A 13,309-nucleotide genomic window follows, 5' to 3' on the forward strand; every position below is an offset into this window, starting at 1 on the left:
AGAATACCTGTTAGGTGACAGTGTGCTCTATAAATACGATAAATAAAATAAATAAGTTAGCAAAGAACTCCCAGTCTCGTCCAAAGGTTTCTCAAACCACATTCAATATTTTACCAACAGAATGTTAATTTATAGTCCTTTGCATCAGCAGCACCTCATGGCTATCATCTATTTACAGAACGAAATTTCACAAATCAGAAAAACATTTTAAAAAAACAGCAGTACAACAACAATTTACACTGCCACTAAGTTGGTGAAACAAAATACATTTTTCTCGCACACAGTAGATTTAGAACTGCAATACACGCAGCTAAATTTACTCATTTACATTTTACTTATTCGGATTGCGTAAATCCTTTTGAAAGAAAATGTGATACTTCACATTGCAACAGCAAAAATAGCTTTTACTAGAGACATGGCTACAAATTAGAAACACTATACGAGCAATCCTGTACGTTTAATTACTTTAATTTATAAAAACAAAACAGGTCAATATTCACGTTTTTAAAAGTAATAAAAAAGAACCAGTTACCGGACTTGCTCCACAACTCTCTCTGATATTTCACTGGTTCATTTCTGCGTTTCTCAAACTCCAGGGAGTTGTCCTGCATAAAAAGAAAGAAAAAAAAGCAGTTCATCTTTAAGCTGCGCCAATAGCAACTTATACACACATCCTACAAAGAGTGCAAGAACATCTTTTTAAGCACACTTTCAATTAAGAGAACAGTGTCTGTGAGAGTGGCTGTCTTCTGCGAAACCGAAAATACCATTTAAACCCAGAGTACCACTAATACAGAGTTTCCATAACAATGGAGCAAACAATGTGGGAGATATTTGGGGGTACAAATGCATTGCAACTTGGAGGTAATACATAAGGACTACTGTCGACAAGTAATGTCAGCATTTCAGGATCGAGGAGATGGGTGAATCACACTACCATTGTCCGTGGCCGGTCAAAAAGCACTAGGTATTCCTATAGGAAAAACCCAACGAAAAGAAATTTATCAAAATAAACATATTTTGGGAAAGTTGCAGACCCTTTGCAAGGGGTAACGGATTACCTTTCAGTCGTTGTTAGATGTATTTAGGTGTTGCATTCATAAGAAGGTGAAAATTTTGCACAGCCATTGTTACCACGTGTAATACTACCACAAAATGTGGCATGTTCTGCTACATAATTTACCTTTTGCAGAGCATAATTTAGTGAACACTGCTTCATAATTTGGTCCTCTCCTCCTGCACAATTTCAGTTACCTCAAGTATAGAAAATCCAATGGCAGAGAGCTCATTAATTACTTATTTACATAAACAGGTTGATTGTTATCTAGTATCTGAACGTACCGCCATGCAACTCAATGCTGGTATAATTCTATAAACACCGATGTCTGATTACTGTTTGGGGTTTGTTTTGGTTATCCTTGGTGTAATATATTCTCCACTACTGTAAGTGTAGGAGTATCTTACTGGAAATGTGAAGTTTAAAAAAGGAAACAGAGTGGCCTTTGGCAATGGAGGCTCCTGGATCACCTACTTGTATGTTGAGGAAAAAACGCAAAGGGAAAAAACGTACATTTCCTCATGTTTAAATTGACTTTTAAAAGTAGAAAATGTAGACTTAACTCCAAAAGAAGCATGTGAAGCAATCACACATCAGGCTCCCTTTAATAAATCACTTAAATTGAGGAGCTTGTGGATGTAATGCAGTTTTTCTAATTTTTCGAGACAATGTTGACTTCAGCAGTTTTTGATCGATGCTGCTCTTAAAAAAACAGCATTTTAAAAGCAGTGCACATTCAAATGGAGGAGAATGATAGGCGTCACCTAAGGAAAAAGGCGTCACCTAAGGAAAAAGGATGTGGCATCAACTGTTTACCGAAATATTGTTGTAAAATAAATAATAATACTGTTTTATCAGGCCGGGCAGAGCCTGGGATCATGTGAATCCTCCCTGGAGATCAGGTTTATTGTCAGCCTTAGAGGCAAACGCACACTTGGTGTCTAAATCAATTTATAACAAGCATTTCTTGCCATTAATCTTGGCAAATTAGCAATGTGGTTCTAAACACCTTAGCAGAGGAGCCGCCTGTGGCTACTAGTTTTTTTAATCCAGAGCTTCACAATACAGGGGGTATATCCTAACAGACAAAAAACAAGAAGCCGGAAAGCATCTTAAAGAAGCTGGTTTCAATATTCAATTGTAGTAAGCCTGCATTGTGGCATCCAGGTTATTGAATGAGCGAATATAAAATAGGGGAAGGATTGTGTCCTCGTATTTTTTGCTGGAACTACAACGGAGTAGTTGGTTGCCACATTGTTGCAGCACTTTGAGCTCTCACCGCCATCGGGGAAGGGAGTGAGTGAACAGTCTGTATTGCGATAGCTGTGGGTTTTATTTGGAGGAACACAGAAGCCATTTTGATAAGGTGCATTGGTATAAAGAAACCAACACCAACTTTTATCACAAAAGAAGTGTAAGGAACATTTGAAAATAAATCATAATATTGGTCGTCATTTTTCCCCAATAAAATAGTTTATTTTGCTTGTTCAGTTTTTCACAAATGAGTGGCTGTTTAAAAAAGAATACCGGCAAAAACTATAGCGCATATGCATACTTACTTAGATCATACTTCAAGTAAGCATTTGGTAATGAAATAGAATGTATTGCATATAGCGAGGTAATTCTTCCTTTCAAGATGGTTACTGCATTCAACACAGTCCCTGCCAGCGTTTGCTCCCCAAAAAAATGCACTGTTGTTGAAGCACTACCTAGCAGACCGAACAACACATCTAATAGCCTGGGCATGAAAAGAGACAGCGACATTCCTCCTACCGAACCAAGATTTGAATGGCACGGTCTTCAAGCAACTGGTAAATGGGGCTGACCTGAAGCAATCACTGGCTAACGGGGGCTAGACCCTACACCGTGCAATGTACATGAGGTCAATGCCTCATAAATCTAAAAGTATGAACTAGCTGCAAAAAGACAACGAATATCTGCTATGTATGGGGAATGTAGTTCTTAGTAAAATGTCAGCTGACCTGAAGCAATCACTGGCTAACGGGGGCTAGACCCTACACCGTGCAATGTACATGAGGTCAATGCCTCAAATCTAAAAGTATGAACTAGCTGCAAAAAGACAACGAATATCTGCCATGTATGGGGAATGTAGTTCTTAGTAAAATGCCTGCCATTGTTAATTTGAGTTACAGTTTGGTGAGCATTAGAGACACATGTAGGGTTTGACATTATAAACAAGCATTGAAAATGCAATAGGTCTCGCAATAGAAGAGTTTAACTTTTTTCGTTTTGCAAATGGATGAGTGGCGTTGCGTGGATGAGTGGCGTTGCGTGGATGAGTGGCGTTGCGTGGATGAGTGGCGTGTGAGAGTGGCGTTGCGTGTGAGAGTGGCGTTGCGTGTGAGAGTGGCGTTGCGTGTGAGAGTGGCGTTGCGTGTGAGAGTGGCGTTGCGTGGGTGAGTGGGGTTGGAATGCAATAGGTTTCGCATTAGAAAAGTTGTAGTTATTGGTCTTGTAAATGACAATTTATTTATTTTTTCGTTGTTAAAATTGCTAAATTGATGGCTTTGTCATTTACAATGCCAATAGTTATAACTTTTGCGAATGTGACACCTATAGCATTTGGAATGCAACATGTTTTGTATTTATGTGACTTATATGGCAGCTCTGGTCGTTAAAAATTGCTAAATTGATGGCTTTGTCATTTACAATGCCAATAGTTATAACTTTTGCGAATGTGACACCTATAGCATTTGGAATGCAACATGTTTTGTATTTATGTGACTTATATGGCAGCTCTGGTCGTTATGCTACATCTCTAGATAGTTTTATCTTTCGCAAATGTGACACCTATTGTAACACAATATGTGTTGTGAGTGAGGGTGAGGGGTTGAGGGTGAGTGAGGGTGAGGGGTTGAGGGTGAGTGAGGGTGAGGGTGGTTGAGGGTGAGGGTGGGTGAGGGTGGGTGAGGGTGAGTGAGGGTGAGTGAGGGTGAGTGAGGGTGAGTGAGGGTGAGGGGTTGAGGGTGAGTGAGGGTGAGGGGTTGAGGGTGAGGGTGAGGGGTTGAGGGTGAGTGAGGGTGAGTGAGGGTGAGGGTGAGGGTGAGTGAGGGTGAGGGTGAGGGTGAGTGTGGGTGAGGGTTTGAGGGTGAGTGAGGGTGAGTGAGGGTGAGTGAGTGTTATTAATTGTACATATGGGAACTATTTGGGGGAAAGTGCAGACGCCAACCTGCAGCAACCCAGCTCGGGTCACAAAGAAATATGCCAGGCTAAGAGAACATATTACAGTAAGCAAGCGGATACTTGCGCCCAATATGGAATGGCAGCTGTCAGTGAACGTGTAGTGTTGTTAGTGCCCATTATTAGTGTGTTATCACTGCGGTAGACACAGCTGTGCGGTTACAGTAGCACGCCACTCCTAGTTAGTGCTGTGATGGTACTGTTCACTGTTTATGTATTAATGGCAGCTGTTAGAGTGTTGGCAGTGTCCACTGTTGACCCCTGAGATAGAACGTAGAGCAGATAGGTAGGAGGCAGCAGGGCCAAGTGAGGTAGGTAAAAGTAGCTGCTGGCAGCATTACTTCCCTGGCTGTCCTGCTCTATGAATCGATCTACACTGGATCCCAGACTTGAAGCGCAAACTGGAGAGCTGCGGGGGGGCAGGCACCTCCTGGATTAGCAGTTGGAGCAGGACATTATATTTGGAAACGGGTGTGGAGCGACAGAAAGTGGGGGGGATGGGAGAGAAAACAGCCAGAGGAAAAAATTTGAAAAAGGCCTATGGAAACGCAGTGAAATGAAAGGGGGAAGCCACCTAGGAAGAGCCTGGGTAAGCGGAGTAGGAAAGCCCGTATTTTGCTTTGCGGTTTATTTTCGTATTATGTTTCGCTCTGGATTGTATATCTGTTGACAGCTTAATGTCCTTTTGGGCGTGTAATCAGTGTAATCAGTTATTTCCTGCAGCGCAGCATTTTGTTCTTTATGTAAGGGAGTGAGTTTTTTTTTCACAAAATGGGTGTAGTGGCACAATTACGAACAATCTTACTCTTAAATAACAAGCCGTGAGGGGCGGTAGGTGTTTGGGGAAGATATACGGGAGAGTAACTTAACTGCAAGCAGCGCCGTGTGCCAGTGAGTCGCTGTAAAGCCTTGAATACATAAACACCAAGACTAACCTTCCAAACACTTTTAGTTTGCTAAAACTGAATTTATTTTCACATAAAAAAGGAATTTTTGTTCTAAATAGGAACATAAAGCAGGTAATAATTTGCTAAAGCTATATTTTGCATATTTACAATACCATCACACATTTACATGGACGCACGGGAACACACACTTAGGGTGCCTGTTGATTTTAGAAACTATAGCAACTTTTGTTTTGCAGGAATGTGGGATATGCACCTGGGGGAGGGGAAAGGAGCCGAGAAAAGCTAACACTGCTCACTGCATTTGTATTAATGCAGCGCATTATTTCCGGATCGTGGCGCTGAAGCAGATTAACGACGGAATTACTAGGATTTGCCCAAATGCATCCATGTGACACTGCCTTCTAGTCTCAGCAACGCACAAGCATTGTGGGACATGTAGTTTCAGGTTTTACATTAATCAGGACCTACAAGTCAGGCCGGTCTAGAATATAAATTACAGTTTGAAACAAAATATAGTTAAGGCGGGCTGAGGCGGTTATATACGACGCGGGTCATCTGTCTGTGACTGGATGAACTACGATGCTTAAATCCGCCCAGCTTTCTCTCGTTATTCAGTTACCCCCAATAGTGAAGTCGGCTCAATAACTACTAAGTGGAGCCCTGCAACGTGCTATTGTTATTTAGTACTTTTAACTGTGCAATGGCACCATCACCATGCTTTAAGAACAGGAGATTGCCTAGCGAGATGTATATGGCCTTATTTGTAATGGTAAAACCTGAAACTACTAGTCCCAGACTGCAAAGCGTCCTCTCCTAAAACATTAGAATCATTTTAAAGGTGGAAAACAAAACTGCATGGTCCAGTATGCACATTAGTTCCCCGGACTCATCACAGCTTTCCCCACCATGCATACAAGAAGCTAGGGCAAGATCTTTAATCCCAAAATCTTTTTTATTAAAACAAGCTCAAGTTGAATACATACTTTTCATTGTTAATCATGCATGCAATACAGTTGTCAATTTGTGTAACATTTGTTGGATGTCAAGTACATTCATCGACCCCCAAGAGCGACCCTAGGGTCGGCTACAAGAGTTTATGGCCAGAGCGGCAACTTTAGATGTATATGAAACAGGCAAGATCGATTATACATCCATACATTTAATACACACTTTTAGGCACCTCAACTCCCTCTGTATTTGCGCCACTGAGACCAGACCTTCTCCCACTTCTACTTGACGATTTCTGACTATTTAGGACAGTAAAGATTATGGGTGTGGTGCTGTTAAACAATCAAACAGAAAAAGGACTGGATCAGCTAAATCAATAATTGCTCAAGTTTACCATATTGAGGGCCAATATGTTCTGACTCATCCAAGTGAATGTTGATGAGGAATCATAATACGCCCACAATGCAAAAGTAAATGACAAGCTGCGAACAAAGCATCCGAAAGCAGCCTAAAGGGGAGAAAGGAGGGGTGAGTGTAAGCCGAGGTCACACGGCGGGCAGGGGAGGGGGCGGAGCGGGGAGAGCGAGAGCGGCATGTGGGTGTAAAGAAGCCGGGCCGGGCAGGGGAGGGGGCGGAGCGGGGAGAGCGAGAGCGGCATGTGGGTGTGAAGAAGCCGGGCCGGGCAGGGGAGGGGGCGGAGCGGAGCGGGGAGAGCGAGAGCGGCATGTGGGTGTGAAGAAGCCGGGCCTTTGAAGTGAAGCTAAGCTTCACTTCAAAGGTGTCGGAGGAATGCGGGCGGCTGTGCACGCGCTTTTAAGCTCAATGCACATGCGCATTGAGCTTAAAAGTCACGGGCACTGCAAGGAATCGCCACGATTCCTTGCTTCGTAGTTAAACGTTGTTTGAGCCGCAATAGGCTCGCAAGCTCGATGCGCATGCGCATCGACAGGCGAGACCTAAAAACGAGCAGATTAATACCAGAAAACAGAAAAAAAACAAAGGAGCTACAGACTGCTAAGTTTATTCTTGGATCATTGCTTGCTTTTAATCCAACACTGAACCAGAAATTGCCTGTTACAATAAAAATCTAAAGACATTTGATAATTATTTCAAAAAGAACAATTTTGGGTTCTCACCACAGTCAACTCCTTGCCAGAAGCTTTTCGGAAGGCCTTGGTCCATCTCACCTTCCTGGGGTTGCGCTTCTTTTTAAAGTTCTTATGGCATTTTGATCTGCAAAACCTGAACATCTGAAAAGGCACACACAAACATTTAAATTTGGACTTAAACTGCCCTTATAAGAGAGTAATTCAGCCAACACATTTTAAGTCTTAACTGTCCTAAAATGATAGACACTTAGCAATGTAAACAGTAGCGAAGCATACAGGTGTGGACTATTTAGGTGGATGTATTCTATATCATAATGGTTATATGTTATGTAATATTATTGGATGCGCAGACAACACACATAGGTACCCAACCACTGCAGAGGCACGTATGCACAGACAGCACACAACAAATGCACATGGAGACACAGCTGGATGCCAGAGGGGTGTAACTCAGGAGCCTGATATCTCAGACCAACAGTTCCTACCTCACCTTCTGACTTCTGCCAACCTCCCAGAGAACCACTAGGGGAAGGCAGGGACCATGACTAGAAATTTCTACAATTTGGACCTCAGAACAATAGACACAGGTATAATTAAACAAATACAAAAAATATGAAATTTCATGCACAAGCAAAATAAAGTACAATGCAAAAATCAAAGTTTTAATGTTAATGGGTAGTTTGGAGATTTAAAAATATGGTTTCCGTACTTGTGGTAAACGAATGGTGGTATAACTTCCCTACGGACCTGGCATATGCGATTGAGCATGCGGCAATGGAGCGGACCTACCTCCTCCACCTCTTGAATAGCGCTACCCGCCTAGATTTTATGCCTCCAGCAGGTAAAGTAATAATACTGCTCTGGCGGGCTACAGTCCGACAGATGGGTTGGCACAGAAAGCTCACTCGGGCAACTACATTATGGCAGGGAAAGTAACTCCGTCCAGTGGCCGCGGGGGGTTTCCAGGGATGAAACCTGGTGAGGATATCAACCCTCGGCGATGTGATCCGGAGCACTACCCTGAATTCCTACAAGCAACTGCAAACTGAATACAACTTGCACAAAACACAATTCTACCAATTTCTCCGACTCCACCATGCACTCAACCGCTGATTCGCTTGCTTGGGACCCTTCCAGAATTCCATCCCTTAGAAGGCAGTTTGTTGATGGGAGATTTAGGCCTGCACAAGTTTAGACAGATATATCAGACCCGAATGATTCACACACACACACACAACGTTCGACAAGACGCGGCAGGCGTGGCCGGCCGAGATCCCTGACTTGACGGACGACGACTGGGCCAAAGCCATCGCTAGCCCGCGGGGTGCAGCTGTCTCTACAAGATACTACACGGACTCGACTATTCCTGCGTTTGGTGTATGCAGAACTTCCCAGGTGCTTTATTACAACACCCAGACCAGGATGCTTTGAGTCCATATTCTTCAATACCTGGACTATGACTTGACCTTCCGGATTTTCTTTGTATATGGTTCCATATTTTAAATCTACATGTCTGGACATGCCCCTATGTGACACAAAACGTTATCTTTCGTCCTGACTAGCCTTGAAAAAGTCTTTAGTACTTACCCCTAGTACTGACGAAACACGTGTCGGCTGTTTTTTTGGTCAAGCTTACTTCTATGGAATTTTGAATAAAGAACATGAGAAACTGAACTTCCTTGTTTATTTGCGATGTCCAACCACCACTGTTATTGGAAAACCTTTTGTTTATCGAGAAACAACTAGGAGGTTTATTAGTTTGCCCCTGGATACTTGTATGTTAGGAATGTGCTAGATTTGACCCTCTTGCTTTATTTGTATTTTGCTAATCTCGGATTGTCATTGAATCTCTCTTGGTAGTGGGGGATAGCGGTCTGTGCAGCACTCCGTCTTCGCAACTGAAGATTTGTTACATTTCCAGTATTTATCATACTTCTTATTGTCAATAGTGAATGTGCGGTCCTTTCCTTTTGGATACACCACTACCGTCTCTCCCTCTCTACATCTAATGTAATGTTTAGCTGTGGGGGCACCCGTGGAAAAGAGATGGTGCTGGTAGGGTATGACATATGGCGGCACCTTCTGCACATTTTGAAATAAATAAAGTCAACTCCTAGAGAGCGCCCAGTTTCATTGGCCTCGTTCACCAAGAAAGAGTTGAAAATATTTAATGAGTGAACTTTCAGGGAGTATTTTTGATTTTAGTAAATTTATGTGAAAATTGTGCTTTAAAATGCACTACTTAGCTCCATTCTGTCAACATGTTCAGGGGGTGGGTGGGGGCGAAGAGGAGAACCTCTCTCCTCCTCAAACCCTTCCTGGAAAAGGTTGGGCACACTGGCTACCACTTATAGCAAGTGTCATCATGGTGAAGGTTATGTGACATCACTTACTGGGATGTTTCAGGGTCACAGGTCACACCATGTCACTTCTTGTGATGTAAGTAAGTTCAAAGGGTTTGTGGATGTCATTTCCACCACCCCTGCATACTGGTGTACTGACATCCATACAGAGGGTGGAGGTGGGGGGAGTGGTTATCGTTTTGCATTTCCCCACTGATGTATAGAATCTCACCGTCATACAATAGCAACCCTAAGCCTGAATAAAGTTTTTTTTCTGCTTCTTAGATCATTCACAAAAGTATTGCTGTGTGTTACCACAATGCTGCTTCTCGCTGACCGCTCACAGCAGTTATGCATCTCAGATCCCTAAAATGCACAAATTGCCTCCCTAGTCCCAAGCGGCTATCCTGAAATTAGGAAGAGTCTCTGGAATTAAAGTGTAGCCACGCAGGGCAGAGGGCTGCCAGGGAAGACCGGGAGAGAATGGATTAACTCCCGCACAGAGGTCAAACTGCCATTCACAAACCTCTAGCGCACAGTTGTACACCTAAAAAAAAAAATAATAAAAAAGAGTCAAATGGGTCTATTTCTTCAGCTGCATCCCAAGGAGGGGGCGCTGCTGTGTGAGGTTTATCATGGGTCTGGGAAAGGGGTCAGTACGTGTGAGGGAGACTGAAGAGGAGACGAGCAAGGGTGAGTGGTGAGGAGAAAATGTCGGTACGGGGAAGCAAGTTGGATAAGGGGGAGGAGGTGAGGAAGAGGAAAGAGGGAGGCGGACGGGAGTAAGTGGGAAGGAGGAGATTGGGAGGGAGAGGGTGAGAGCCTGGAGCTGCCGGAAGTGTATGAGCGAAGAAACATTCTGCAACTCTACCGAGAGTCTCATAGATTGGGTGCAGCCAACATACAGCCGGCCGAGGACGACTCCCGGCATCTGCAGGCTGAGGTGCTTCCCCACACGCGGGAGAGAACCACTAGCAGGGGAGCTCCAGCGGCGGCGGACAGCAGGGGGGGTCGCAGCCGCCCAGCCTCTTGCGCACTTCCCTTGGAGTCTCGGCACCCCGCTTCTGCCATGTGGCTGCCCACCATGCAGTTCAGCGATTCGTACTTGGACAGACCGGACTTTCGGGACCGCCTCAAGTGGCCCGAGAATGAGCTGGACTGAACATCTAGAGTCCAAGTATATCAAAGTGCGTGTGTTAAAAATGACAGATATAGAGACCAAGAAGACAGTATGCAGAATATGGCACACTCTTGAAAGACATGGGTTGGGGGAAGAGATTTGGGCGGGCACAAAACTTTACAGTGGTAACCACTCCACTAGGTTTTAGAGGATGTGACCTTATTTGACCTTTCATAGTCAATTTGTTGATTTAGGATTGTGAACTCTAATGAGTTCCATATAAAAATGTACTAAAAAAGTAAGAAATTTACGATGCATCGCATCATAGTTTTCTTGATAACAGAATAAAGTGCGATCGAAGGCATGTCTTCACACGAGATGTATGGAATAAGAACGCTACAGTGAAGTTCACACATATAGGAGAAGAATATAATATGGCACTCTCCCAATCTCTTATACTACCAATTGAGGCATGCCAGGGGGCTGGGGCAGCGAGAGAAGGATCCACCTGATGAAGATGAAATGGCTGAGTCACCATTAGAGAGACAATTTACTAGATGTCCATATGACTACTAAAGCAGTTTCATTAACCGTTTAGGACTCGCCTGTATAAAACACAGGGCGACCTAACGCAGTTGTGAATAAATCGGCAGGCAGATGTGGATATTTTGGAGGACTATGAGTGGCAGGAGGAACTCCAGCATCCACGAGAGGTGGCCATACTGACGCAATTTAGTTTAAAATACTTAACAGAATATACTACACAAGGGTACTTCTACATAAGATTAGTAGGACATAGGATTAGTAGGACGGAAAGTGATTTATGCCTGCGGTCAGAAAGGGTCTTTGCTGCCTACCATATAGGAGTGTTCGGGATCCACCCGTTCTGAAAGGGCGTTAAGTTTCGGCTGGAGGCGGCATTAGGGGGAAACCAATCACATTTCTCACTCCTGTTCAGACCGTAGCAGTACAGCCAGTAGAAGCAGCTTATGTGGCTTCTCCAGAACCCCATCTCCCTTTTAGTCAAAGTTGACTAGCAAAACAATACTGATTCAATAACAGACCATGGCCCCGCTTCCCCTTAAACTCTTGTACCAAAAAAAGTTGTGTATAGACCCAGCTCACAGAGTTGCGCATTGCGCTCACACTCCGAATTAAAACACAGAATGGGATCATACACTTCTGCTGCGACAACTACCGAACCGCCGACCGTAACCCAAGCAAAATTCACGTGCAGTGCCCTGCACCTTCTAGAAACAGGTACTACTTGATGCTAGTATCAGTGCTGCCCGACTCCATTCCCATCATGCCCGCATTCTGTCCATAATAAACACCCTCTCCCAATGAAGAGAAGCTTAACGAATGGATTATATCTTGCCCCAGCAACATTTAGCACATCTTTCATAACTTTAGTAGTGAATGGCAGTCCCCTTTAAAGGCCATTAATAACCGATCAGTGTTGTCCAATATAATGCCACTCATCTCCCTCTCCCCATGGAGGTATATTTAGCTCTACTGGGATTTGAACAGTTAACTAAAGATCACATCAGAACTAAGAGGCGAGCACTCAGTTTGGCGAGCCAAATAACGTCGCCTTCTACAGCGCCATCACATTTGTGATGTTAACTAATCATTGTAAAAGTGGAAACTACAACAGTATGGTTGTTCCCCCCAAACCCCGCGAAAGAGGAGGGTCATCTCGAATTATTGTAATCATTTTATATTTTGCACGTTGATCTGCGTTATCATTACAGCTGCTCTGTAGGTCTCACAGTGGTGTAATGTTGGGAGGACAGACAGTTGGCTGGTGGCAGAAGTGATGGATGCAGGCTGTGATGGAGGGACGCTCACACATTATTGGATACGTTTCAACAGAGTTAACATGGGCACATCTGTGTACACAATTTCTATGTTAACCGTATTATACACCCCTTAGACAACTCACTGCAAACGCATGTACTCGGAAGATCAAGCATTGCCACCTCGCTGTAGGTCCATATATAGTACAAACCAAATATGGATTCCAGCTGCAAACTCATGTACCCATATGTCAAGCCATCACATTGGTCCTAATGAAACGTGGTACAAAGGGTGACCTTTCATCCTAAAGCACTTGGAGTTACCCGTACCCACGCCAGGCACCGCTCGTTGTACCCTTCATCACGATACTTATGCTTCTTACACGCCCATCAATCCCTATGCTGCTTTTTTGTCACATAAGACATGTTGGTCCCCTGCCACTCAGTGCTAACAGGCCCTTTTTACTAGCTGCTGCCCATCTCTTAATGATACGCGTTACTCACCAGTCAAGCCTTCCGTGACCCTGTAAACAAACATTTTGCTCGTTAACAGTTCCAAGTGTTCGATTCATCCGGTTCCCGCTCACATGTACGAAAGGTAGCTTCTCTACATGCCCCTTTATGGATACCCACACCCCAGTAAATAAAAGACAGGGCCAGCTCTAGGACGGTGCGACAAGTTTCACCGCACGGGGCGCTGACTGTAGGAGGCGCCATGTTTTCAAGTATAATATCTTTTTACAAGCACTTGCTGCCGCGCTCCTTCCCTCCACCAATTTTCAGGCAGCAGCAAAAATGCCAAGATAACTAGAAATTAGTGGACCT

The 13,309-nt window shown here is 43.9% G+C and overlaps 1 protein-coding gene across 1 annotated transcript in view; it reads right to left on the reverse strand.

Moving 5' to 3' along the window:
* RSL24D1 (ribosomal L24 domain containing 1) overlaps nucleotides 1–13,309 on the reverse strand; it is an 80,320-nt gene that overhangs the window by 42,515 nt on the left and 24,496 nt on the right. Inside the window, exons 2-3 of the mRNA XM_078684857.1 lie at nucleotides 7,251–7,364; nucleotides 533–605 (exon numbers count right to left, since the gene is read on the reverse strand). Coding sequence (XP_078540983.1) covers nucleotides 533–605; nucleotides 7,251–7,364 — 187 coding nt within the window. The remainder of the gene's footprint in view (nucleotides 1–532; nucleotides 606–7,250; nucleotides 7,365–13,309) is intronic.

Source organism: Lissotriton helveticus, chromosome 3_2 (assembly GCF_964261635.1).
Source record: "Lissotriton helveticus chromosome 3_2, aLisHel1.1, whole genome shotgun sequence".
Taxonomy (NCBI): domain Eukaryota; kingdom Metazoa; phylum Chordata; class Amphibia; order Caudata; family Salamandridae; genus Lissotriton; species Lissotriton helveticus.